Source organism: Merops nubicus, unplaced genomic scaffold, assembly GCF_000691845.1.
Source record: "Merops nubicus isolate BGI_N331 unplaced genomic scaffold, ASM69184v1 scaffold16787, whole genome shotgun sequence".
Classification (NCBI taxonomy): Eukaryota; Metazoa; Chordata; class Aves; order Coraciiformes; family Meropidae; genus Merops; species Merops nubicus.
Window position 1 is genome coordinate 14,254 of NW_008619759.1, and position 18,175 is coordinate 32,428.

The following is an 18,175-nucleotide window of genomic DNA, read 5'->3' on the forward strand; positions in this document are numbered from 1 at the left end:
AGCTTAGTGTCCACAAAGACTACGAGAACAACACTGGACTCTTTGCTACTACAACAGTCATTGTGAGAGCATTTTGAGTTCCTGGCATAACCTTGGGGCTCCTGGTGCCATACTGAGCACAAAAGGGGTTCAGGGTGTAATAGCCCCTTTAGGTGGGTGCAGAGCTGTACTCCAGAGCCATGAGTACCTGTAGTGCTTCTGACGCTCTATCCACCACAGAAGAGCTGTCAAGAAAGGAAAATGGTGATTCAGTATCTCTGAGGCACTGGCTGATGTCTCCAGGACTTTGCTGTGCTTGGAGGAGAATCTACCCAATATACTCTTGTCCTCCAGCAGCTGAAGGTTGGTGTTGCAGGTTCTCTACACGCCAGCAATCGGCTCCAAGCAAATCATCTGTCCCGGTGGCATTTCACAGAACCATGGTGTGGCTGGTGGCGAGACCATCAGAGAAGTGCTGGTGCAGAAGAGATGAAACTCATTGCCATGGAGGGGGAAGAGGCTGGAGTATCATCTTAGCAATGTAAAGTGGTCTCTCTCGTGGAGATCCAACCCACGTCTTCCACTTGAAAAGAAGATGTTGGTTTGTGAGATGTCTGCCTCCTGCAGTGGTTCGATCACTGAGGAGGATGTGGCAGTGATCTGGAAGGTTGCTGGCACTGAGCCACCTCCTTGTAAGGGGAAGGGGATGATAATGGGGAAAAGTCTTTCATTCCCAGCCTAACGCTGGGAGTCAGGAGGGAAGGAGGGGTGCTGGGACAGGTGGGGCTGTGCTGAGGTACAAGCACAAGGCATGGCTCTCTGTGAGGTCTGGGTCAGCCCCTCAGCTGGCCTCTCCGTAGGGAGACGCAGAGTCAGCCCAGCTCTACCTACAGGAAACTCTCTTCCACCTCTTGGTGCCCTGTGGTGGGCTCCTGGCAGGCTGGCTGCGGGTCGGGGTCCTGCTCCTCGTCCTGCCGGAGGCCCAGGGGGCTGTCACAGGATATCGTGGACGACGTGTTTGCCTCGTTCAGCACAGAGCTGAAAGGAGACAAGAGGGAGAGAGAAATGAGTGCCTTATCCCAAGACTCCTGGTGGGAGAGGATTCCCAACAGTCAAGCTCCCAGCAGCCCCACTTTATCTGAGTGCCTTTCCACAGGGGAACAGATAATATTGGTTGGGTCTATTCACCCCTCAAACACAACATGGAGCTGGCTGGGTTCTGCAGAGCATGGGTTTCTGTGTGCCCTGCTCCTTGTGAGTGGCATGGCTGGTCCCCAGCTGTGCTGGCTGGTGTACAGGGATGTACCATGGCACCCTATCTTAGCTCATGTCCCACCTCCTCTGGTTCATCTCCATCCCCACAGGCTCCTGCAAGGTCACAGAACCTCCTATGGAGGTAACACTGCCCTTCTCCTCTCCCAGTAAACCCACCCTTAGTCTATCCCTCAGCAGAGCATCCCCATTTCCTCTGGAGGCCCCTGTTCTGGGCAGTCAGGGGAAGGGATGACCTTCAGAAGCAATGTTTTTACCTGGCCCGGCTGATGGAGGCCTCCTGGGGGAGATCACAGCTTGCCTCAGGTTTGGGGTCGGGAAGAGGGATGATATAATCGTTCTCGCCCCCGTTCTGGTGCACGGCTGTGTAGAGGATGCTGCCCGTGGGGGAGCTGGCAGCCAGCCTGGCGTTGTTCAGCCCAGGGATGGTGGGTCTTGTGCGGACCACAGCAGGGTGGTCACTCTTCATGAACTCTTCATCCACCTGCTGGTACCTCTGCTCTCACAGGGCAGGTTACCAAAGAAATGGGGAGGTCTTGTGAGTGGAGGAAATGCACTTGTCGTGTATTTGCTTTCCCTGTCTGCTAGGCTTTTTCTAGAGGGGCTGACACCTAGCTGGGCTCAGCTACTCAGACTCCACTAAAGACAGGTCATGCACATTTCCTAAGGGAGAGATCAGGGCACAACTCCACAGCTCCAAAATACCAAAGAGTTGGAGGTAGATTTTTGATCTCCTACCAGTTCTCATGTCTGCAGTTGCTGAGATATCAGCTGCTTCTCTGGCAATGCCAATTGTCCCAGCAATGTCCCCAGGATGGCCAAACCACCTTCTTTGTCTGTTCAAGCTAAGGCAGCTTTAGCCACAGCAAAATCCTCTGGCACAGCAGCACTAAATGCTCCAAACCCTGATTGAGGTCCCTAACCAAGGCAGCATCCTCCAGTGAGCACTGACCCTCTTCTATCCCTCCAGCACAGGCTCCTTGGAACATACCTTTCTGTAGCAATCCACCAGGAGGTTTCCCATCAGCACCACCAGCTGTGAGAAGGATGGTCTGATCTCAAACTTCTCCTCCCAGCACTTCTGCATGATATCATAGCTAACAGGAGGGGACAGAGAGCACTCTGGTGAGTTAGCAGGTGGGGAAAACAGGGAAAACAGAGGCAGAAATGATTCCTCAGTTCGTGTAGGACAGGCCCCAGTGTATATGGGCAGCACTTACATTTCATCAGAGGCGTGGGTGGGTTTGGACATCCGATAGCCACGTTTGATGGCGTTGTAGAACTGCTCATTCATGGGCAGTTCGGGGTACGGGGTCCCCCCTGGGTGTAAAGGGAGAGCAGGAAATCAGGCTGGTGGATTGCCTGCCACCCCCATGCCAACAGGCATCCCACACCCGAGTTTCCATTCTCTGTTACCTCTCCTGTTTCATTTCACTTCCAAATGGCAATGTCAGCATGGGAAAGAAGGAGACAGGGGCTGAAATGCTACTCTGACCAGTCAGGTTTGGATTTGGGGATTAGAAGTGGATGTCTATTGTCTCTGGGAAGGGGACCTGCTAACATGCTGTCACACCTACAGACACCACCACGATCCCCAAGGCACTTACCCAAGGTGAATATTTCCCAGAGGAGAATCCCGAAGGACCACACGTCGCTCAGGGTGGTGTAGAGGTTGTTGAAGATGCTTTCTGGAGCCATCCACTTAAGGGGCAAGAAGGTCTAAGAGGAAAAAAATGGAACAAAAAGAAAGTCAGCTGCTTCTGCAGCACTTGTTTCAACAGGGGAGAGCCTGACACCCAATTTAGAAGCAGAGAAGGCCTTTCAGAGCTGCCTGTCAGCTCAGCACATCTGCTGACATTTGCTGTCAGACGCTTCTCAGAGGAACAAGTTTCCTCTTTCCTCTTGCTGGATGAACCCAGCAGGCAGGGGGAAAGACTGGATGTGCTGCATCCGTTTCCATCGTTGTCTGCCGTGATGAGCTGTCGTGGTGTGCCCTCTCTGTGCCCTAGTCCCTGGTCTCTTAGCAGTCCACTGACCTGTACAACAACACCACAGCTCTCCTGAAGGGAGTCCAGGCCTCTCTAGACTTTAGAAACCTGAGACCAGGCTGGAGAGGGCTATGGGATGACCAGAAAAGAGTCCAGGGACACATCCAGCTTTTTGCTGCTCTTACTCGCTCAGAGGGATGCAGGAGCCTGACTTGGCCAGCTTGCACACAGCACTGGCCATGCTGTTCCTGGGATTCGCTTGCACAACGAATACCAAAATAATCACCAGGAAGGATTGCAGAGGGGCCCAGTTTCATTTCCTGTTTTGGAAGGAAAAGCAGCTACGCCAAGGCTGGGCTGGAAACCCCAACACTCCTGCAGGAGGGTCTCCCTGCCCAGGCACTGAGTCTGCCACCCCACGCAAGTGGGACAAAGCATGAGAGAAGTTAAGTAGTTCATAGAGCAGATAAATATTGGGGTCTGAGGGGCCTGGCTCCACTCTCAGCTCCCTCAGCCTCAGTTTCTCTGGGAATTGCACGACCTGCTTTGCTTGGGGTTGCACAATCCCAAATGCCCCAGGGCTGGAGTGGACATGCTGTTGCTGAAGTCACAGGGGTGCTGTTGGGGAAGCTCAATCCCAGCCTCCTCTTCTCCTGCCTTGAAAGATTAGAGATGTCTTTCTGGAAAGTAGCTGCTCACAGGAATACACTTCCTCATACCCTGTGGTCTAGTGAATTGAGCAGAAGTCTGTGGACGTCTTCCCAAAGTGGCCAGTGAAGCTCTGGAGAACTGTCAGCCTGCCTAACCTTGCACTCCTCCTGCCTGGAGCTCAGGACCAGACTCAGTGCTGTGCAGGGAAGGGATGCAGCACTGCTGCCAGTGATGGCCTGTGCAGGGGACAATCCTTAGTTTTGCTGCTGCTGCCCAGGTTCCTCTGTAAGAGCCTCGAGATACGGGTGTGCAGTTCTGCTGCTACACAGCCTGCAGCAGGCATCAGGTGCAGGGTGGTTGGCTGTTGACACCATCTCCTGGGCATCCTGCCCTGTCACCACCCCTGGGCACAAGGATGGGCAGGTGACTCACCCCTGGGAAGAAGGGGCTTACATGGCTCCTGGTACTTACACTGCCTTTGGAGATATAGTTGGAGTCCCTCATGATGTCCCTCGCGAGGCCAAAGTCACAGATCTTCACCAGCTTCCCCTCACAGATGAGGACATTCCTGGCAGCAAGGTCACGGTGCACACACTGTAGTGGGTAGACAGGGCACTGTCACTGTGAGGGGCCCCCCAACACCCCAAGGAAGCAGCCCAGCTCCAGCACTAGCCCATATCTAGGGCTGCGGGGGCAGGAGTCACCTCACACCATTTGAGGGATCTCTTCCACCTCTAGGGACAACCATGGCTCAAAACTGTGAGCAGAACTACCACATTTTCACTGCTCTCCTGGTCTGCTACACCTGTGACAGCAACAGGTGTACAAATCTGGCCAGGGCAAATTGAACAACCCAGCAGGAAGGGGATTGCCAGGGCCTGACCAAGCAAGGGGGCTGGTGGGCTGGCAAGGAGGGGATGTCTCCATCTCTCTTTGGACAATCCAGCCTAGCAGTCTGAAGACTTCAGAGTTACACCAGCCTAGCTTCTGCTTCCTGGTTTACCAGCATGTTGGATGTTTTCCATGTGAACAGCTTCAAGGTTTGCTCAAGACCCTGCCAAACACTGCTAGCAAGCATGGTGGTATTACATCACTGTAAAGCATGACTGTAGGAAGCTGTGGGAAGCTGGGACCTTCTCTTCTGTACTCCGTGGGGGAGCGCTGACCATGTACTTTTGTCTGGCTGGAGGCAGAGAGCCAGGAATTTTTCTCTGCACATCACTGATGCCATCCCTACCCCTTGTCTTAGCCCTGCTCTGTGTGATGTTTCACACAGTCCAGCTGTATCACTGTCTGCCCTGGGCTAAGCCAGACCTTAGGAAATCCCAGCGCCTCGTCCTCGATGGTGGCTTAATTTCCACTGAACAAGCACTTCTTATGAGGCTTGAGGGGCTCAGGGCATGAGCTGAAATAGGGGTGTCTGTGGAGAGTGGCAGCTCTGCTGTGGAATGCCTTGTGCTTTAGCACGGGGAGGTTGTCACTGTTTGGTGATCCCGGTAGATAAGGCTGATGTAACACCACAGCTGTGCTGCACATGGCTTGGGAGGAGCTCAGTGGCAGGGAATTTGAGGTCTGAAGCTCTATCTAAGCCAGGGTTAGCTGTCACATGCAAATATAGTCATGCTGATCCCCCAGGCTGTGTTTCCAAAGAGAAGTGGTCAGCAGCTCTTCAATTGCACAGCCACTTCTCCCATGAAGAGGTTGGCATGGACAGAGGGACAGCCAGCAGAAGCTGACTACGGGACATGGCAGATCATTGTTGGCCTCCACCACTGGCATACATACATTTTTGGAAGCCAGGAACTCCATCCCATTGGCCACTTGGAAGCTGAAGCCCACCAGGTCCATGTAGCTGAGGAGTGGAGACTCGTTTATCAGCGTCACCCGGTCTGTTCTTTCAGGAGCTGGAGGGCAAGCAAAGATGGATGTTGGTGTTGCTCAGCACGCTCCTGGGCTGCCCACCAGCAGAAGGACCCACTGAGGTCTGCTTTCCCTCCAGCAACAAAAGGACAGAGCTCAAAGCTCCCATCACAAAGCCATGTGCCACCACTGCTGAACTCATCCCAAAGGTGACCTTTGCAATATGGACCATCCATCTCTGCAAGCAAAGGCATCCAGCACTGGAAGTGCAAGCAGCCCTCCCTCCTGCTGTGGCTGAGCTGTTACCTGCTGGGGAATAGCTGTCCAGCTCGTAAGGGGTCCCGTAGTTGGAGGAGTCGATGTCAGCGTACTTGACCTCACCCTTCATGTCAGACATGGGCACGTAGTCCAGGGAGTCGTCCTTACTCATGTCCATGTAGCCCCCGTCGCTCTCCACTGACAACGAGAGGTGACTGTGGGGAGAAGCAAAGAGGCTGTTCAGATCCAGAGGAGAGGGAGAGATGCAGGGGATGGGGGCAATAACTTGTGGAGCCGCAATTCCTGAACCCTCAGCCCCAGCACTGAAATGTCCCACACAGGAGGGAGAGAGCCCTCCATCCACCACCCAACAGCTCAGGGGTCCTCAGCACTAGCTTTAAACAGCCCCGCTATATTCCTCTGTGGGTCTCCAGGTCTCCTTGCCTGCAAACTGAAACTTCTCATGGTCACCTTGCCTGGCAAAGCACCGGCTTGGCTCAACACACGAGCTTGGCACAACACATGAGCTTGGCACAAGGAGGGCAGGGAGGTGAGCCAAGGACATGCAGCTCCACAGGCACCCACAGGGCAGGGAAGCATTGGTCCCAAGCCAGAGTGGGCAGGCAAAAACCTTCCCCTTGGCTGTGCACGTTTCCAGGCTGGCCAGAAGAGAAGACTGAGAGGACAGCACAAAACCCTTTGTCTACAGTTAAACAATTTGGATCAGCAAATGTCTGCACCCTTGAGCACCTCTCCCTTGAGTGAGCAACAATTGCACCCAGGAAGCAGCATCCTGAGGCCTTCCACATGCTGGTGCTGGGCAGGGAAAAGCTGCTGCATGGCCAGAGCTGTGGAGCACCTCCCCACAAGCTTGGGAAACTGTGCTTAGGAGGATCTGAGCTGCCTTCAGGCAGAAAGCACAGGGGCAGCTGTGCTCATGGCCTACCACTGCTCTGTTTCACTATTGTTTTGGCGTGCTGGGAGGAAATGTTGCTTTCTAACTTCCCATGGGAACGTTTCTCTGCGCTGATGTGCCTGCATCCCTTTCAGCTGGCAGCCACATAAAGGACTGTTTCCCTCTCCGTGCAGCACCTCTTGTGCAACCACACTCCTCCTCCCAGCACTTCTCCCTTAGGCTCGGTAGCAATGCAAGCTGCCCTCGAAATGCAGAGCTGAAGTCTCTGAGGGTTGAGACATGCTGGGAAACCCTTCATCTCTGTACTCAAGGCGTAGCCATGGTTATGCCAACAAAGTTAAAGATGACAGGGAATATTCCCAGCTGGCATGGAGCGGCTGACGTGTGCTCTAGCAAAGCACACGATTGCCTCTGCTAACCCCTCATCTGCCAGGAGCTGTCTGGAGGTGGCTGGTTGACACATGGGCTGGTCTTACAAGATAAGAGAGCAGCCAGCTGCGTCCCAGTGCTGGTCCAGCGTTCATTTAACTGCTGTGGATGAAATGTAGGCGTCCTTCCTGGCAGGACAAGCTTCCCTCATTGAGGGGAGCCAGGACAGGGTTGGCACTGGGGAGGAGGAGAGTGCTGCTCTCCAGGCACCTCTGGCCGTGGTCGTCCTTGGGGGTGTTGCCGTAGAGCTCTGCCTCCCGGCGGGCCTTCTCTCCGCAGGACTGCAGGAAGGTGTGCTTGTTGCGGTGCAGGTAGTCCACCAGGTCCCCGTAGCGGCAGTACTCCGTGATGATGTAGATGGGCCCTGGGGGCAGAGAGCACTGCGTTAACAGAAGCATGCCCCCACCATTTCAGTGGGGTCAGAAAGAAGCTTTCGGAGCCCCACAAGGCTCTTCTGGAGGATGGGTGGATCGTTCTGAACCAAAACCCAGGAATTATTCTCTCTGAGGACAGTTCTCAGAGAGAAATTCTCTCCAGGGCCGCAGGGAGAGGAGACAAGATGCCCAGGGTGGAGATACCTCCTTTGGTGCAGGCCCCCAGCAAGTTGACGATGTTGAGGTGAGGTCCCAGGTGGCTCATGATCTTCAGCTCAGACATGAGGGCTTGCTTCTCGCTGCTCCGGGCGGTGGCTGTTGGGGAGAGCTGGTGTGAATGGCACAGCGAGGAGGGCTGTGCACTGCTTGGCCTGGTGACTTTTGGATGGGGAAAAGGGACGGTGTGGGGACAACTCACACTTGAGCATTTTGACTGCCACTTTCATGGCGGACTGTGAGTGACTCAGGCCATGGGCTGTTGCCTCCACCACGCGCCCAAAGGCACCGGAGCCCAGAGTGCGTCCTGCAAAGAAACAGCAAGGAGGCAAAGTTGGTGACAGTCCTTGAGGAGAGGTGAGGAAAGGAGCTTGAAAAGACAAGTGCCCTGTCACAAACCACACCAGCCTTGCTGCAGTCATCCTGGTGGGCATGGAGGTGGTTGTGAGCTGTGATGCTTGGTGCTGGGGCTGGTTTCCATCTGGCTGGGAAGGGAAGGAGCTACCAGCTGCAAGAATGGATAGCCAGGAAGAATCCTGGTTTTGATGCCAAAAGGGGGCAGCTGATGTCTCACTGTGGTCCCAGATGGTCACCCTGTCCAAGGACCACATCCTATCTCCAGCAATCTTTTTCTGTGTTGGTCTCTTTTGGAGATCCAAACCCCAAGCCTATCACCCCGAGCCTCTCACCCCAAGACAGCCAACACCCTAGAGATCCATCAGTGGGACCTGCAGAGCCTTTACCTAACACCAGCTTGTCCCTGGGCACCTCCCAGCTGGAGTCATAAGGGAGCTGCATGGGATCCACGTAGATGTACTCATGCCCATCAGAGCTGACTGACTCGATCACCTTCCAGCGGATTTCATAACGAGGTTTCTAGAGAGGAGAGCAAAGGGAGAAGAGAGATCTGAGAGGCTGAGGGTCAGATGAAGCATGGAGGATGTGGATGGGGTTTGTTAGGGAGTCTTTGGTCCCTGCAGCCATTGCTTCATTCCCCATCCAGCCTACAGATGCCAGGACATGCAGAGACTGATGGAGGTCTATGGTCACCAGCACAAGTGGGACATTGTCAAGCCCATGCCAGCAGGAGCTTCACTCTTCCCAGCCACCCTAACATGGGGGTACAACTGTGGCAGCCTGGAAACACTCTTCTCTTTTACCTTCTGCCACAGGACGATCAGGATGATCAGGGAGATGACAGTGAGGACCAGCAAGGCCAGGATGACAGAGATGATGACCACCTTGAATGGCAAGGCTACAACGATAACAGGGACAGCAGTCAGACTCCTCCATCTCTGCATGGCCTGAGTACCTTGGGTCCCTGCCCCCTTGCCCTTCCCTCCTCCAGCCATTGTGCCCCTCCCTCCCCAAACACAGACCCTGGGCTCTCCTCTGGGGGGCGGGGGGCAGCAGTCCCTGTCCTCTCCTCCTTGGCAGACCTGCCCAGCACTTGCAGGACCAGCACCCCAGGAATAATGGGCTGATGGTTTGTTATAGCCTGTTGAAGGGCTTGCTGTCTTGGGAGACAATTGACCATGCAAGAGTGTAAGGAGCTAGAGGAGCTGGCTTGCTTGGGGGAGAGCTGGCAGCTCCAGACCTGGGCATAGCCCATCCTTCCTCACCTCTGGGATGCTCAGCTCATGGATGTTAGAGTCCGTGGCACCATCTAGTGACCCCTGGGCTAATGACAAGACACTGGGGACACGCTGAGACACTTTCATCTCGCCTTCCTGAAGGAATGACCCTGCCAATGGCATGAAGAGTTTGTCCATGGCCAGTGGACATAAAGGCTCCAGACTGCTGCCTTTCCTGCTCAACCCAAGGGAGGCTTCATTTTGGGCAGAAGTGCCCAGGTTTCCTGCCACCGAGGACTGCAGTCATCAGAGGACTGTCCTGTCCCCCAGCACCTTCAGCCTGGAGAGAAAAGTCAAGTCCCCTGCCACTCAAACCTTCCCTCAGCGCTCACCGTGCGGGACCAGCGTGATGTCCTGGGAGTTAGTGCCCAGGAAGTTTTGGACGGTGCACCTCAGGAGCAGGGGCTCGTCCACCCTGTGCAGCTGGAGGGTGCTGGTGACGCGGAAGACGCGCAGCTCGGGGCGGTACGTGGCGTTGCTCTGCAGGGCCATCTCCGCTGACTCGTTCCCCAGCAGCCGGGTGGGCTGCCCCTTGCTGCTGCACCTGGGCCAGAGGGGGGAAAAGGCACCTGAGAGGCAGCCGGTGCCACGTGCCACCGCGGGATGCCCCAGCCAGGCGGGCCAGCAGGAAGGAACGCTTCCTGACACTTAAGGCATAGTCTACCTTTGGGATAAGTGAGGGAGTTCAGCTGCTGCCCTGGGCTGCAGCACTCCACGTACCATTTGATGTCGCTGCAAGCAGACCAGCTGATCTCTGGCTGGGGCATGCCTTCAGCAGAGCATGTCACCGTCTGCTCCCCACTGCTGGCACTGCTGTTCTCCTTCAGATCCACCACTTTGGCTGGCACTGAAAACAAGAGACAATGGTGAGGATGAATCCTGCTTTCTGACTGAAGGGTGGAAGGGGAATGTGATTCCACTGTACCCCTAACATGGCCTGGGGATAAGAAGACAGTGAGGTAGGACTCTTCACACCAGTTGTGTTAAGGTAACAGCAAAAAGGGAAAGGTTTGAGCATGTGATGGAGGAGACCTGCCCCTATCTGGCTTGCTTGGAGAGCACAGGCAAACACAGGGTAAAGTCTTGGACATTGGAGCTGCACAATCATCTCTGCATCTACTATCTTCATGCCCAGGCATGGAGGCCAAGCTGCTGGTGTCTGCAGTGCCTCTCTGAGACCAAGTGTGAGATATTTCAAATGAGCATGTTTTCTGCTTGAATGTTCCTCTCTTAATCAAAGCCACTCTGGAGTTGTAGTCAGAGGAGTAAGGGCTTCAGCCTCCTCTGGTAAAGGACGGAGTAATTCCCTGAGACCACCCCCACACTCCTCAACCCCACCTCTGCACGCCCCTGCTCACCATTTATCTGCAGATGGAAGGACAGCTCCTGCTCATCATCCTCATTGGAAGCTCGGATGGTGTAAAATCCTCCTTCTTCCTGCTTCACCCGCACCAGCACCAGAGCTGTCTGGTACCTGGAGGAGACCCAGGCCCAGAGTGATGGGTGTGGGACGGTGCCTGGGAACTGGCAATGCTCAGAGGCAACCAGCTCCCACCCACTTATGGCATGCTTGAGGTTCACTCACAAAAAGTCATTCAACCACCAACCATGTCCAATCAGCGGTTTGGAGGTTGTTTTGTGAGTTATCCCCTCCCTGCACCCTGGTGAGGAAGGACGGGCCCTCACCTGGTTTCTGACAGGTTCCTGCTGGTGATGGTGAACTCGCTGTTGCTCTCCATCGTCAGTGTCTTGTTGTTCTTCAGCCACACGATGTTGGGTTGTGGGTAGGCCTCCAGCTCCACCTGGATGGTGTGGCTCTTGTGGACCTCGGCGTACACCGTGCTGGTCAGGTGGGTGTGGAAGCGCACAAAGCCACGCTCTGGGAAGGGTCAGGAGGGATAACGGGATCAGAAACAACCCCTTCTCCAGCCCTTTGGACAAACAGGGATCTGGAGCAAAACTCTCTGAACACCCAGAAGTGGTGGGGCAGCTCCAGATCCACCCCTGAAACTTCAGACTTGTGCCCGAGGGGACTGCTGGTGTGGAGCCACGCTGGAGCAGAGGAGCTCCTGGGGCAGGTGACATGGGGGGAAAAGGCTGTTAGCTTGTGGAGATGGGGCAGGTTCCCCCAAATTACACGAAAGAAGGACAGATGCAGATGGGAGGTGACAATATGACCTCACATGGCCTTTGCACTGCACAGTGTAGAAGAGCTCTTACCCACACCCTCAAGTGTCTTAAAGGGTCAGAAAAGTCATTTGGGGTATTTTGAAGCCAAGAAGTGGGCAGGGGTGAGATGGGGTGGGGGTTGGCTTTGTGCCATGGTCACTTAGGGCAGAGGCAAGGAGGGGAGGGAGCTGGAGGCTGTGCAAAGAGAAGAGGAGTCACGCTGGGGTATGCTGCCTGCATGCCCAGGTGCTTTGCTGGCTTTGGGCGCGTGGGCAGCAACGCACCGATCACATGGACTGTGATGTCTTTCCGGTCTGTTTTCTCATGGTAGCCCTCGGAGACGTTGCAGACATAGGTCCCACTGTCCTCCAGCTCTGCGTTCTGGATGATGAGGATGGAGCGGATCTCGTGGGTGGATCCGGGCAGGAAGTCAGTCACTGGCTCCACAGCCTTCCCTGCCTGCACACCAGGGACAGGAGATACGGTCAGAGAGGACAAAAGCACGTTCTGCCATTGCAGCTTCAAAGCCAGGCTCGTAGGGAGGGAGGGGCAGGGGGTAGAGGTCCCCAGTCTGGCTGCCACAGGGACAGGGAACATGCAATGGTCAGAGGCCACTGAGACAGCCAGCCTTAACCCAAGGATCTCCCCACCAAGCCTCTCTGTGTGGCAGCAGCCTCATGCCACCACTTCTGCCGTGGGGTGAAGCTCCCTGCGAAGCTGCACTTGGGATATTGATGAGTGATTGCCATGGGAGGTGGGCGAAGGCTGGAGCTGCTGCCCGGAGCCCGTGGGGCTGGAGCACTCGCCTGCTTGCGGGGGTAGTCCCAGTTGAAGTTGACGAGCTCGTTGCCGCTCACGGTGCACATGAGGGTGACGTTCTCTCCCTGGCGCACCACGGTCTGCACCGCGCTGATGGACACGTTCACAGACGAGACTGCACACAGGTGAGAGAAAGGAAGAAATGGAGAAGGAGGAAATGAGTAAGCACCCAGACCGTTTATCCCGGGTGGACTGGTCCACTGGGAAGTCTCTTCCCTGAGAGATGGAGCTGGCACTTTGGCAGAACTCTTTCTTTAGTGGAGACAGGACTAAATCCAGCCTTCAAATTGATCAGGGGCATCACTTTGGAGACAGGGGGAGAGATTTGCTGTCCCCTGCCTTTGGGCTGAAGGAACAGCCACAGCAGGTGCATAGGTATGCTGCTCACCCTGGATCCTGTAGACATAGAAGGTGTCTGAATCCACCTCCTGGTCATCCACAATTGTCCGGCAGAAATAGGTCTTGTCCTCAAAGAAGCCTTTGAATCCTTGTTGTGGGTCATAAGCAGCTGGGATGGGGTTCTCCACTTTTTTCTCATAGAGAGTCACTGGCATCTGTGGGTTGGTCACACGGCATGGGATGACGGCCTCTGTATAGCCCGTGATGAAGATGAAGAGCTCTTCAGAGGTGATTGTGGGGAGGAAGACTAGGGAGGGATCTGTGGGAGAGAGGGAACACTGATTACAGGCAGCTGCTTGAAGCTGAACTGGGGCTGCTCTGCACCCCTCCAGGACTGCTCTGACGCAAGGCTCTGTCTCCAGACAGGTGGGATGCTTCTTCCCTTACTCCCCATGGCAAAGCAGAGCTGCCGTTTCGTGGTCTTGCCCACCCTCTCCTAGGAGGGTGAGAGACCCAGACATTGCCATCTAGCACCATTGCCTCCCCCTCTACTTGTCCCAACACACCCCAAATGGGCCTCTCCATGACCTGCCATACCAGGGACATGCCACACCCAGATGACCTGCCCGAAGGACTCTCCTGCAATGGGAGGAAGGCTCTGGGGCTGCTGTGTGCTTGGAGACAAGATGATAATGCAAAGCCCTCTTTCTCCTGCCTGCTAAACCCCACGGAAACACGGAGACGAGGACACGCTGTCCCCTACCTGGGACGTAGATGTACAGGGCTTTCCTCTCGGGTGGCTCTGGAGCCTCGGGGCCGTAGGTGCAGGCGTACTCCCCGGTGTGTCGGCCTGTCACGTTGCTGAGGGTGAGGTTGCTGATGAAGACACCATCTCTGTGCTCCAGCGAGGCGGCGAGGGGCTGACCCTCCCGTTCCCAGACCAGCTTCCCATCCCCATAGCACAAGAGGGAGAAGGTGCTGTGAAGGTCGAGGACAAGCTCGGCATCTCGGGGCTCGATGTGCAGCCCACTGCCCCCGAACGTTACCTCCAGCAGACCTGGGGGAGCAGGAAGATGAGACCAAACGGGATTCCTCTGAAATCCAGGGAGTACAACCTCAGGCCAATGTATTTGGTTTGTTGTTTTAGCTTTTACGTTGAAAAATAACCTTCCTGGATTTGTCCTCCTTGGCATGGCCACCACGTGCTCTCCTCAGAAGTGTCCTGTCAGCCTAGACTTTGATGGATCCCCCTTCATTCCCTGTACCTCTTGAAACCCTTACTGGAGAGGAAATAAGACACCAGGGGATTTAGCCACGTTCAAAGTTGCCCATGTTGTCTGTGGCAATGCTGGGGTGGAGAACCTCCCATTTTATGCCTTAACTATGTGTGCCCCTGTCCAACCTTTCTGCGAGGCAACTGCACCCTCGGTGCCACCCAGTGCTGCCCAGTGTCATCAGGCTGGCTCAGGAGGGACTTGGGGCAGCCTCTGAAACTCTGGGTGTGAGCAAAGCTGTGCTGGGAGGCTGCCATGCCGTGATGCTGTTGCACCAGCCCAAGGGACATCCTTGGTGAGAGTAGGACTGGAAATGGGGGTGACCTGGGCCTCCCTCATGTATTAGCTCACACCCGTGGCTTTTATGCATCCTCTAAGCTGGTTCAGATGACTCCGGGGAGCTGGCAGTAGAGATGGTACTGCTGCCCCCCAAGATGAGCCTGTCTCTGTGAGGGCAGAGGCAGGTTTTTTCCCTTTCCAAAGACTTGGAAAGGCTGTGCATTTAGTGGGCAGAGGGGAGAGGAGGAGATGGGGCAATTCCCTGCTCTGCTGGCTGCCTCCCCACCCAGACACTGTCAGATGGGACACAGACCAGGCTGAAACAACGGCAGCTTGCAAGAAAATGGAAAAGGCATGAAAGCAAAACCTTGCAGGAAATCCTTTGGAAGCAATAGAGCAGGCAAGCTCTTCCTGAATGGCTCCCTGTGTCTCTCTCGGGTTCCTTGCTTTGCCCAGATGTCCCAGTGGGGCTGGGACATGTGCTGCTCCCTGGTGTCCCCACGGGTGGGCAGGGCAGCTGGGGACAGCCCCCAGGGGCTCACAGCAGTGCTGTCAACAGCCTCTCAGATGCAGCCAGATGTCCCGTTGCCTTGCTGTGGGGGAGTCTGACTGAATCCTTCCTGCTGTGGGGGTGTCCATAATGCCCAGCCAGTGTGAGTTCTTGGGTGTCTGCTAAGGGCTGAGTGCAGGAGGAGACCTTTGCAGCTGTCCCTCTGCAAAGGTCTCCTCCTTCCACCCAGCTGGGCACGGGCATGGAGCAAGTTGGGACTTTACATCCACCCTGCTGCAGGATTGGGTTGGCATGAGCCCACGGACCCGAGTCATTGGGAGGGACAGATGTGCCTGGAGCGTGCTGTGCACCCCTGTGCCTGCCCACAGCATTGCACGCCCACAGAGGGCCCAATCCTGCACACACCTCCCCAGCCACAGCACTCACCAGTGAGGATGAGGAGCCAGAGAGATGCCTTCAGAGAAGGGTGCAGCATGGTGGGCTCCATGGCTTGGTGGCCAAATCCTGCCAAGAACAAAACAGGATGAGTGCAGTGCTGCTGGTGGAGGAGTCCCTCAACTGCACCAGGCATGGGGGTCCCCAAGCCCCCACCCAAGCCCTGGGCTTCCTTCTCCACCTCAGAAACCTCCCATCTCTTTTAAATTTTCAGCCTTTCCTTCCTGGTGGGGTGGTGGGTTCCCCCTCAACTTGGACCTGCAGAAAGAACTGTTTCTAAGGCATCTCCTGCTGGTAAACAGGGATTTTGCTGGAAGCTCCAGCAATTGTGTCAACTCTTGCTCATCTGTGCTCGAAATGCCACTCCCCCCACTGCAGAGCCCTGCCCTCCTCCCTCTGCTCCACCACTTGCCTTTTTTTCCCTTAGTTTTTGCTTCCTTCAGTCCTAGTGAGATAAAACTTGGTAGAAAACAGATCCCTCTCCAGCCCTCCCACGTCTGCTGCTCCTTCCAATGGAATACAACAAGCCCAAAGAAACCCCACAAAAAAAAAAAAAAAAAGAAAAAAGAAAAAAAGAGTTTCTTGTATTTACGTTATTTATTTTAAGAGAATATTTAAGAAGGCTTTTTAGATAAAAATCCCTTTTATCAACATTTCTCACTAAATCTTTTCCACGGAACTTTTTCAGCCCTCCCTGGTGCAAACTGGGAGCCCAGAAGAGACAAGGCCAGAGGTCCCTGGGAGCAGTGGAACCTGTTCTCCAGGGAATGGGGTGACAGGTAACTCTCCTCACCTCACCTTCAGGGGTGAGCATCAGGATTTTGGAAAAGCAAAATGAAGAAGCTATCAAGGGGAAGAGTAAGGGGAAGACCTTCCCCTGTGCCTGGACAGAGCTGGGGGGATATGACTTCAGTGCTCCTGAACTTGGGGATGCTTCTGGATGGAGCTGAACTCGATGGCTCAGTCAGACTGCAGCCCAGGGCTGAGCTCTGCCCTGCTGCTGGGCCACCTCTCCTCTCCCAGCTCCAGAGGCATTTTGAACCTTCTCCCATGGCAGACCCCAAGGAGAATCCCCTGTGATGCTGGAACAGTGCTCTGGGGAGCTGCTGGCCAAGCATAAGGGTGGCTAGTGGCACTCTGGGCTTGCTGGCATGGCCTCAGGCACCGTCCCTCACCGAGCAGCTCTGCTGCCTCTTGGCCCTGGCGTGGCCTCTTGGTCTGCTTGAAGTTAAGGAGGAAATGGTTTTTAAATGACGTGCTCTTGTCAGATGTTTTTATTATTCTCTTGCTTTGGCTCAACAAAAGTCTGATCTCCCAGCAAATCCTTCCAGGTCTCCAGCTTATTCAGCAGCATCCCACTCCCCCCTCCAGAAAGCCCCTCGGTGACTTCTCTTTCTGCATTTGCCAGAGGGGATGAGAGGGCTTACAGGACGAGCTGGGGGTGGGTAGGATGAAAGGACCGAGGTGAAATTCAGGCTGTAAATGAATGTGACCTCACTGCACCCACCCTCAGAGAGCACCAACCTGCAGGAGAAAGGAAGATGGACAACCTAATCTGGCTGCCCCCTAAGGCACTGCCATGAGAACAATTAGCTTTGTTTCCCAGTTCGCCTTTACAGAGGTGTGTGATTCATCCATTATTCAATGTTCAAGGTTGTAAGGACAACTGGGATCCTCTTCTTTCACCCCTCCTTGCCTGCATGCACAAGCCAGGCTGTATTCCTGGGTCATCACTCCCCACCCCCACCCCTCCAAATATCTGCCTACCAGCAGCTAAGGTCTTCCCAAGCTCAAACCCAGCTTTTAGCTGCCTGTTCAGCTCCGTGGCTGTTACTGTTAGTGCTGTTGCAGGCGAGATTTTGGGCTCCTCTGCCCACACAGGCAGGTCCCTTGCTCCCCCAGCGATCTCTGCAGGATCACAGATGGGGCAGGCTGTGGCTGGCGGGTGCAAGCTGGGCTGGGTGAGCACGGGTGGTGCTTCAGCCAGCACTGAGCCCTGCAGCCTCCGCCTGAGCCTCTGGCCGCCTCCCCTCCCTGCGTTCCGAGCTGGTTTCAATAAAGCTGCTGGTTTTGCAGAAAGGCATTTCTCCTGGAGATGCTTCCCAAGCAGAGTGGGCGGGTGGCAACATCTCGCAAAAAGAGGTGACCTCTCCCTTGCCTGCTCTGGCCAGGGCAAGAGGCTCACTCGGAGATGCTGAGCTCTGCCTGTCCTGCAGGATGCATGCAGAGCCTGGCTAGGAGGACAAACCTTTCTCCCCGTCACGGAGATGTGTGCTTGCACATGTGGGCGCACGCAGGCGTTCCACAAGGCATGGAAATTCGCCCAGCTCACTGCCAGCCTTGAGAGCACTTGTTTCCCTCCTCAATCTCAGCTTTTGTTCTCAGCAAGAGCAATGAGATGCACTCTGTGAGTGCCAGACAAGGAGGAGCTGAGGTGGGTGCAGCCCCACTCTGATCCAAAAGCAGGCACCCAGACGTTATCTCACCCAGGGACCCAAACACAGGCTCTATAAAATGCTCAGCAGCCTGGCATTGTATCCTCCAAGCCCTTGGGGTGAGCAGGGTGCCACGGACCCCTCAGACTCCTCCACCCTTCCCATGTGCCAGGACCTGTCCATTTTCCAGCCATGGGACCACTTGGCTCCATGTATCCTGGCACATGCCTGGAGGCCAGGGAGGTCCTGCAGCCAAGCCGTGTCCCGTGCCCTCCAGCCAGCCCCACAGCTCCAGCAGCCTCCCACCCTGCAGCCCAGCTGGGTGGAGCCCAGCTCT

General features: G+C 55.3%; 1 protein-coding gene across 1 annotated transcript; it reads right to left on the reverse strand.

Moving 5' to 3' along the window:
* Nucleotides 1-866: 866 nt before the first annotated feature.
* PDGFRB (platelet-derived growth factor receptor, beta polypeptide) lies at nt 867-15,443 on the reverse strand. Its single transcript, XM_008943921.1, has 22 exons — nt 15,395-15,443; nt 13,668-13,961; nt 12,954-13,223; nt 12,553-12,680; nt 12,031-12,205; nt 11,264-11,456; nt 10,936-11,051; nt 10,298-10,424; nt 9,910-10,121; nt 9,104-9,198; nt 8,687-8,819; nt 8,146-8,250; nt 7,932-8,042; nt 7,564-7,717; nt 6,057-6,223; nt 5,676-5,794; nt 4,362-4,484; nt 2,859-2,970; nt 2,472-2,571; nt 2,243-2,348; nt 1,509-1,747; nt 867-1,017 (listed from the first exon to the last, which is right to left on the reverse strand). The coding sequence occupies exons 1-22, from the start codon at nt 15,441-15,443 to the stop codon at nt 867-869; spliced, it is 3,279 nt and encodes a 1,092-aa protein (XP_008942169.1).
* Nucleotides 15,444-18,175: the final 2,732 nt, after the last annotated feature.

Bases quoted from the DNA above. Each gene is read 5' to 3' on its own strand.
- PDGFRB (XM_008943921.1), bottom strand. From the start codon at position 15,443: ATGCTGCACCCTTCTCTGAAGGCATCTCTCTGGCTCCTCATCCTCACT. The intron at 8,820-9,103 runs GTAAAAGAGAAG...TCTCCTCTCTAG, and splicing joins TGATCGTCCTGTGGCAGAAG to AAACCTCGTTATGAAATCCG. The intron at 1,018-1,508 runs GTAAAAACATTG...GTCTCCTTTCAG, and splicing joins GCCTCCATCAGCCGGGCCAG to CTCTGTGCTGAACGAGGCAA.